Below are 7,268 nucleotides of genomic sequence, written 5' to 3' on the forward strand. Positions count from 1 at the left end.
GTAGATGCTGAAGAGATCAAGAAGAGATGGAAAGAATACATGGAAGAACTGTACAAAAAAAAAAAGATCTTAATGAACTGCATTACTACAATGGTGTGGTCACTCGCCCATAGCCAGACTTTCTGGAGAGCAAAGTCAAGTGGGCCTTAGGTACTAGTGTTAATAAATCTAGTGGATGCGATGGAATTCCAAAAAAACTATTCAAAACCCTAAAGGATGATGCCATCAAGGTGTTGCATTCAATATGCCAGCAAATCTGGAAGACCCAGTAGTGACCACAAGACTGGAAAAGGTCAATCCTAAACCCAGTTCCCAAGAAAGCTGGTACTAAAGGATGTGCTAACCATCACACAATTGCACTCATCTCCCATGCTAGTAAGGTCGTGCTTAAAATCTTGCATTCTAGGCTTCAGCATTATGTGAACCAAGAACTTCCAGATGTCCAAGCTGGGCTTAGAAAAGAAAGAGGAACCAGAGATCAAATTGCCAACATTTACTGAATCATAGAGAAAGCTAGGGAATTCCAGAAAAACATCTACCTCTGTTTCATCAACTATGCCAAAACCTTTGACTGTGTGGATCATTATAAAGTGTGGCAACTCTTGAGGTGATGGAAATACAAGACGATCTTACCTGTCTCCTGAGAAACCGGTATGTGGGTCAAGAAGTAACAGTTAGAACCCTGTATGGAACAAATGATTAGTTCAATATTGAGAAAGGAGTATGATAGGGCTGTCTGCTGTCACCCTGTTTGTTTAAACTATATGCTGAGCACATCATGAAAAATTCTGACCTGGATGAGTTACAAGCTGGAATCAAGATAGGTGGGAGGAACATCAACAACCTCATATATGTGGATGATACCACTCCAGTGGCAGAAAGCAAAGAGACACTAAAGAGCCTCTTGATGACGGTGAAGAAGGAGAGTGAAAGAGCTGGCTTAAAACTAAATATTAAAAAATCTAAAACCATGGCATCCGGCCCCATTACTTCATGGCAAATACAGGTGAAAGTAGTGACAGATACCCTCTTCTTGGGCTATAAAATCACTGTGGATGGTGACTGCAGCCATGAAATCAGAAGACAAATGCTTCTTGGCAGGAAAGCCATGACAAATTTAGACAGTATGTTGAAAAGCAGAGACATAACTCTGCTAACAAAGGTTCATATAATCAAGGTATGGTCTTCTCAGTGGTCATGGATGGTTTTAAGAGCAAGACGGTAAAGAAGGCAGAGCACCAAAGAATTGATGCCTTAGAACTGTAGTGCTGGAGAAGACTCTGGAGAGTCCCTTGGATAGCAAGGAGATCGAACCAGTCAGTCTTAAGGGAAATCAACCCTGAATGCTCATTGGAAAGACTGATGCTGAAGCTGAAGCTCCAGTATTTTGGTCATCTGATGCAAACAACTGACACATTGGAAAAGTCCCTGATGCTGGGAAAGATTGAGGGCAGAAGGAGAAGAGGGTGTCAGAGGATGAGATGGCTGGATGGCATCACTGTATAGTGGACATGAACTTGGACAAACTTTGGGAGATGGTGAGGGCAGAGAGGCCTGGCGTGCTACAGTCCATTGTGTTGCAAAGAGTCGGACATGACCAGGTGACTGAATAATGACAACAATGTGCCCTGCACACTACTAGGCTCTGCAGATACAAAGCTGACTCAAAAGCAGTCCTTGTCCTCATCGTGCTCCTTATGTGCTGAAACCATGATCTGAATAAAGGGTCAGTGGGGCAGAAAAGAGGGAAGGCTGTCTAGGGTTTGAGCAAGGCAGCAGGAGAGGGAAGAGATTCCAGGTGAGGGAATGATAGAACCCAACTCTTGGACAGAGTTGTGATTAGAGTGGAGTGTGTGAGGGCAGTGGGGACTTTGCTGTCTAGCTGGTGCAAAAGGCAAGTGCTGTCAGCAGGGCGGATGTGCCTGTCTGTGCAAACAGGACCTCAGGGAGCTCTAATTTTCAGAAAAACCACAGTCTGTCTGGGCCTGCCCAGTGGCTGGGATAATATGACTGAGCCCTGAACGGTAAATAACAGCAGGGGATTAGGTCGTAAGAGGAAAGAAGAACTGGCACAATGATAGGGAACAATGACATTCTTGAGGGCACGGAGTGTGAGACACAGCTTTCTTAGGTGCCTGCCTGGTTTCCAAGGCCCACCTTGGGAAGATCACCTCGCTGGAGGCTCTGTGAAGCATCCAGCTGGAGTTCCAGAACAACACTGATTTCTCACGGTTGCTACACCATTTGCACTAGGCTGTGTTTGGCTCTGGGTTCCTCCTGGGCATGAGTCCGGGTGAGCAGCCTCAGCACTGCTCCTAGAAACGGTCTGTACAAGCCATCTGCGACTGGAGAAGCCCCTCACCAGCAGCAGGTAATGTGCCCACCCCAAGTCCCTCGGGAGTCTCCCTGGGTAGCTTTTTAATTTTTATTTTTTTAATTTGTTTTATTTTGGCTGCAACACGCAGCATATAAGATCTCAGTACCCTGACCAGGGATCCCACCTGCAGCCCCTGCAGTGGAAGCGGAGAGTCTTAACCAGCAGACCCCCAGGGAAGTCCCTCTCCGGGTAGCTTTTGAAGTGGAGAGAGTAGGAAAGTGTGTAAGCAGGTGGGTGTTGGAGGCAAGGCTGGGTGGGGTTGTGGTCATTTGAGGAATGAAGGTGTGTTATGCTTTTATTCCAACTCTTTGGGTAGACTTTCCAAGGTCCCCCCCCTCCCCCCCGTGATCTTCACCTACAAGAGGAGAAAGCTCTAGATGAAGGGGGTAACATGTCAGCGGTTTGGAAGAGAATTTTTATCTCCTAAGAGATAACGCCTAGCCTGGCCCGGCAGTCAGTGCCCCCAGAGGCCGCACAGTACCCGGCCTCTCCCAAGGAGGGGCTGGGTGTGAGGAAAAAATCGATTAATGTGTAGGAAAGCAGGGCTGGCCTCCAGACCTGGTCTGGGAGCCCTGCCCTGGACTCTGCTCAGACCCACTTTATTGACTTGGCTCATAAGATTCTTGAGTCAGCTGTAGAAAGGCCTTTTCTCCTCCCTGGGTGGGAGTAGGAGTCCAGGGACAGTATTTACCAGTGCCTGACAGCGTGGCTCTTTGAGGTAACACATTCAGTCTAGACAAGAGCAAACCGGTTCCCTGGGAGGGTGAATGTAACCAGAGCAGGATCTGGGCTTCCCCGCAGGCAAAATTCAACACCCAAAGGGGAGGATCCCTCTGGGGCCTGCGGTAGCCCAGGCCACTGTGACGGTGCAGCCCTGTGTCTGTGCTGGGCCTCATCATTACAAAGCTTCGCAGAGATGATCTCATCTAATTCTCACAGTCATGTTGCCAGGTAAACACTGTCAACACCCTGTTACAGAAGCGGAGACCAAGGCTCACAGAGGTTAAGTGGGCTTTCTGAATAACACCCAGCTGATAAATGCCAAGAGGCATGAGTCAAACCCAGCTCTCTGAACTCCATGTCGCATCCAGAGTCATCTCTGTTGGTGCGATGACTTCTTGAGAAGAGTTCAGCGTTACTTTTGTGTGAACTCTGTGATTCACTGTGGGCAGACGGGAAGTGGATGTCCTGAACCAAAGCAATAGGAAGAGAAGTAGACCCCGCAGTGGAACTGGAGGCTGCTTTCGGTTCAGGAAAACAAGTGCTTACTGCAGGCTCTAAAGTGTGTCAGATGCCAGGGCTGCAGTGATGAGAAACACTGTCTTTCCACCTGAGAGTTCATACTCAGATAAGGAAAACCCTCCTCAGGCCCAGTCATTTAGAGTGGGGATAAGTGCTGCCCCAGTCAGGTAACAAAGGCTCAGGGGGAATACGTCTCTTACTAAGGACAAGAGCTGATAAGTACAGAAGGTGGGAGACCACCGTTCCCACATCCTCATGCTTTCGCTCCCCAGACTCTACTGGCTTCACAAATCTCAAGGAAGAGGGAGCCTCAGTTTTCTCATCAATAAAATGGGGTGGGGAGGGCTTCCCTGGTGGCTTAGTTGTAAAGACTCTGTCTGCCAATGCAGGAAGCACAGGTGTGGTCCCTGATCTGGAAAGATCCCACATGCTGCAGAGCAACTAAGCGAGCTACAACTAGTGAGCCTGTGCTCTAGAGCCCAGGAACCACGGCTACTGAGCCCGCGTGCCCTAGAGCCCACGCTCTGCAACAAAACAAGCCATGGTAATGAGAAGTCTGGGCACTGCAATGAGCAAAGAGAAAAGCCTGCATAGCAACAAAACCCCAGCACAGCCAATAATAAATAGATAGATAAATGAAAATTTTAATTATAAAAATAAAAAGTGGGGGTGATGCTATCTCCATTAACGACTACATGAGAATCAACAAGATATGTGTGAACATCCTTGGTGACTGAAGTATCTCATAGGTGTGGCCATCTATCATTTGAGGCAGGATGATCTGACCTTCATAGCTGCCCCTTGATGTCTCAGAGATTGCGTCAGTCAATGTTTTTAAAGTTCCTTTAAGTCCAACACAAATTCTTTGTCTTTTGCACACCACAGTGAGTTTAATCCAACCTAAGTAATCTTTCCAGGAGCATCTTAGGCCCCACAAGTCAACACAATACTCAGTCTTGCCCCGGAGTGACAAGGCTAGTATAATTTGTATCTAATGTAATTTTTTTATGAGAATTTTGTGTGGTCACTAGTACTTGTAAATCACTTAATGTTTAACTTTATGAGGTGCCCCTCCTGGTTTGTAATTCGGTTTTCCCTTCTATAGCCCAAGGGTTAGGCATTTAAGGATGAATTAATTGGGTAAATGCTTACAGAGAGGAGCAGCAGAGGGCAGACCTGTCAATACTGTCAATCACCAGGAAGCCAAACCTCAAACACATGCCGGAATGAGTTTTTCTCATTGATTCATTCATTTTCAGTTTTCCAACAAAGGTGCGCAGAGGTCCTACCAAGTGTGGCAGTCTGCTAGGCAGAGTGGCCTGTGAAACAAGCCCCGCCCTGGGGGCAGACCCGGAGATGTCAAGGGCAGTGACCTAGAGTACAGATGTTGGCTTCAGACCAGCAGGTTCAAATGCTACTTCTGCTAGTTCACTACTGTGGAATCTGAGGACAGTCACTTAACCACTCCTTGCCTCAATTTCCTCCCAGTCACTGTGAAGATTAAATGAGTTAATATATACTTAGAACAGTGCCTGCCACATATTAAGGACTGTTAGGGGGTTAACTATTATTCCAATGGGTGATCTAGACAGGAAATAAAGAAACAGAAAATAATGGAAAGTTATGATTGGAGTCATACAGGAAATCAAAAAAGGTGTGAGAGAGAGAACTGACAGAGGTGATGAGGTAGGTGGAAGGAGGACATCTCCCCCAGCCAGGATGGTACCATCTTCTGCTCACGGAGCAGCTGATAACAGTGGAGACATGCTGAGTGAAAGGGGGCTGGTTGAACCAAGTAAAAAGAATAGCAGAGAGTCGAGAAGGCAATGATGTAGGGGAAAGGAACACGTCCTAAAACCCTGAGACATGAAAGGGTGCGGGCCTACTGAAGGAACAAGAAAGATCACGGGGCTGGAGCTAAGAGGAGGTTGGAGAAATCAGCAGGGTCTGTTTGTGTAGGGCTCTGCAGGCCCTGGCAAGTGTTGAGGCTACATGCAAAATGCAGTAATTGCAGGGTTTGGTTTTTTTATTTTTTGACTGTGCTAGGTCTTGGTTGCGACACTTAGGATCCCTAGTTGTGGAGTTCAGACTTAGTTGCCCCGCAGCATGTGGGATCCTAGTTCTCTGACCAGGGATAAAATCTGTGTCCTCTGCATTGGAAGGTGGGTTCTCAACCACTGGACGACAAGAAAGGTCCCAGATTGCACGGTTTTAGGCAATGGAAGGCTCTGATCCTGTTTATGTTTTGTGGGGTTCTCTCTGGAGAATGGATTGGAGGAGGACCAGAGTGGCCATTGTTGCAGGTGAACAGGGGAGAGGCAGTGGTGGTCTGGACCAGGTTGTGGCAGTGGAAATGAAGAAAAACACTCCAATGGAGATACATCCTAGAGGCAGAATTGAGGAACCTGCTGATGGACTGGTCCACTATGTTGCAAGGCAGGAGAGACAGAAAATAGACAAAGACCTGGCCCACGGGGAGCACTCAGCTGGCGAGTGGGGGCCCCAGTCTGGTGCAGGCAGAGCGTGCCTCTGATGGATGAGTCTGAGAGAGCTGAATGCAGCCCAGCCTGAGGACATCCGTGGCCTGGCGCCTTCTGCTCTGTGTTCCACCCAGCCCTCCAGCTCCCCATGGGCTGCCTTAGGTCAGGTCCAGTGATTCTGACTTGGTTCCATCTAGCTCCAGGCGGCAGCCGCCAATGGAGGATTGTCTCCATTTTCCCCAGGAGATGAGACCACAATTAAACAGGCCCAACAGTGGTGGGCAAAAATCTCAAGTACACACTCGGAAAGCCAAGGGCTTGTGGGGAGGCAGAAATCAAGTAATTCTGGAACCCACCCCTTTCTCTCCACCCTGCTTCCTCCACATGTGCGTTTCAGGGAGGGAAGAGTAGGCACTATACTTTCTCTAAAATAGGACTTTTTTTTTAAGAGAAAGAACATCTTTTTAAGAACAAAGCATCCTTCCCTTTCTCCTTCAGTGATTTCTGGAAGCAAAAGGACATATCTTTGATGACTAAACATTGTGGAAAATAACTAAGTACTAAAATTTGGAGTTGCCAGTTGCTTGGATGCTGCCATAAATGTAGGATTTTTTTTAAAGAACAACTTTTTGTAAACCCAGAGAAACTTCAGTAGAACCTCTGGCAGCAGTTGTCTCTAAATCAGGGAGCAAGCAGCTGAGCGAATAATTCTAGTCTCCCAGGAGTTTGTCTTCCGTGCTGCAGCTCTGGAGGTGTCTGCATTTGGAAGACCATTACCTGGGTGGGATTGCTGGGTGGCGGTCAATAAATTCTCGTAGCCGGATGGCAGTCATGATGGATAAGATTCTGAAAAAAAATTAAAATGAAATTTCTTATTGCAAGTTTATACACATTTCCCAGGCATGACTACCTAGTACTACAAAGTCTGTCTTGAAAGTAGAAGGTCCATTCATAGCTTCTGTTAGACTATTTAGGGAAGGAAATAGACTCTTTTTTTTAAAAAAAAATTTATTTATTTATCTATTTATTTATTTCTGGCTCTCTACAGTTGTGGTGAGCAGGAGCTACTCTTCACTGTGCTGCGCGGGCTTCTCATTGTGGTGGCTTCTCTTGGTGCTGAGCACGGGCTCGTGGATGCTTGAACTTCATTAGTTGCGGCATGTGGGCTC

The 7,268-nt window shown here is 47.1% G+C and overlaps 1 protein-coding gene across 2 annotated transcripts in view; it reads right to left on the bottom strand.

Moving 5' to 3' along the window:
- Nucleotides 1-6,932, bottom strand: part of SPMIP3 (sperm microtubule inner protein 3) — a 28,052-nt gene extending 21,120 nt beyond the window's left edge. For both annotated transcript variants that reach the window (XM_065935606.1, XM_065935605.1), the window contains exon 1: nucleotides 6,877-6,932. In XM_065935606.1, the coding sequence (XP_065791678.1) occupies nucleotides 6,877-6,932 (56 nt within the window). The remainder of the gene's footprint in view (nucleotides 1-6,876) is intronic.
- Between the last annotated feature and the right edge of the window lie 336 nt (nucleotides 6,933-7,268).

Source organism: Muntiacus reevesi, chromosome 5, assembly GCF_963930625.1.
Source record: "Muntiacus reevesi chromosome 5, mMunRee1.1, whole genome shotgun sequence".
NCBI classification, from domain to species: domain Eukaryota; kingdom Metazoa; phylum Chordata; class Mammalia; order Artiodactyla; family Cervidae; genus Muntiacus; species Muntiacus reevesi.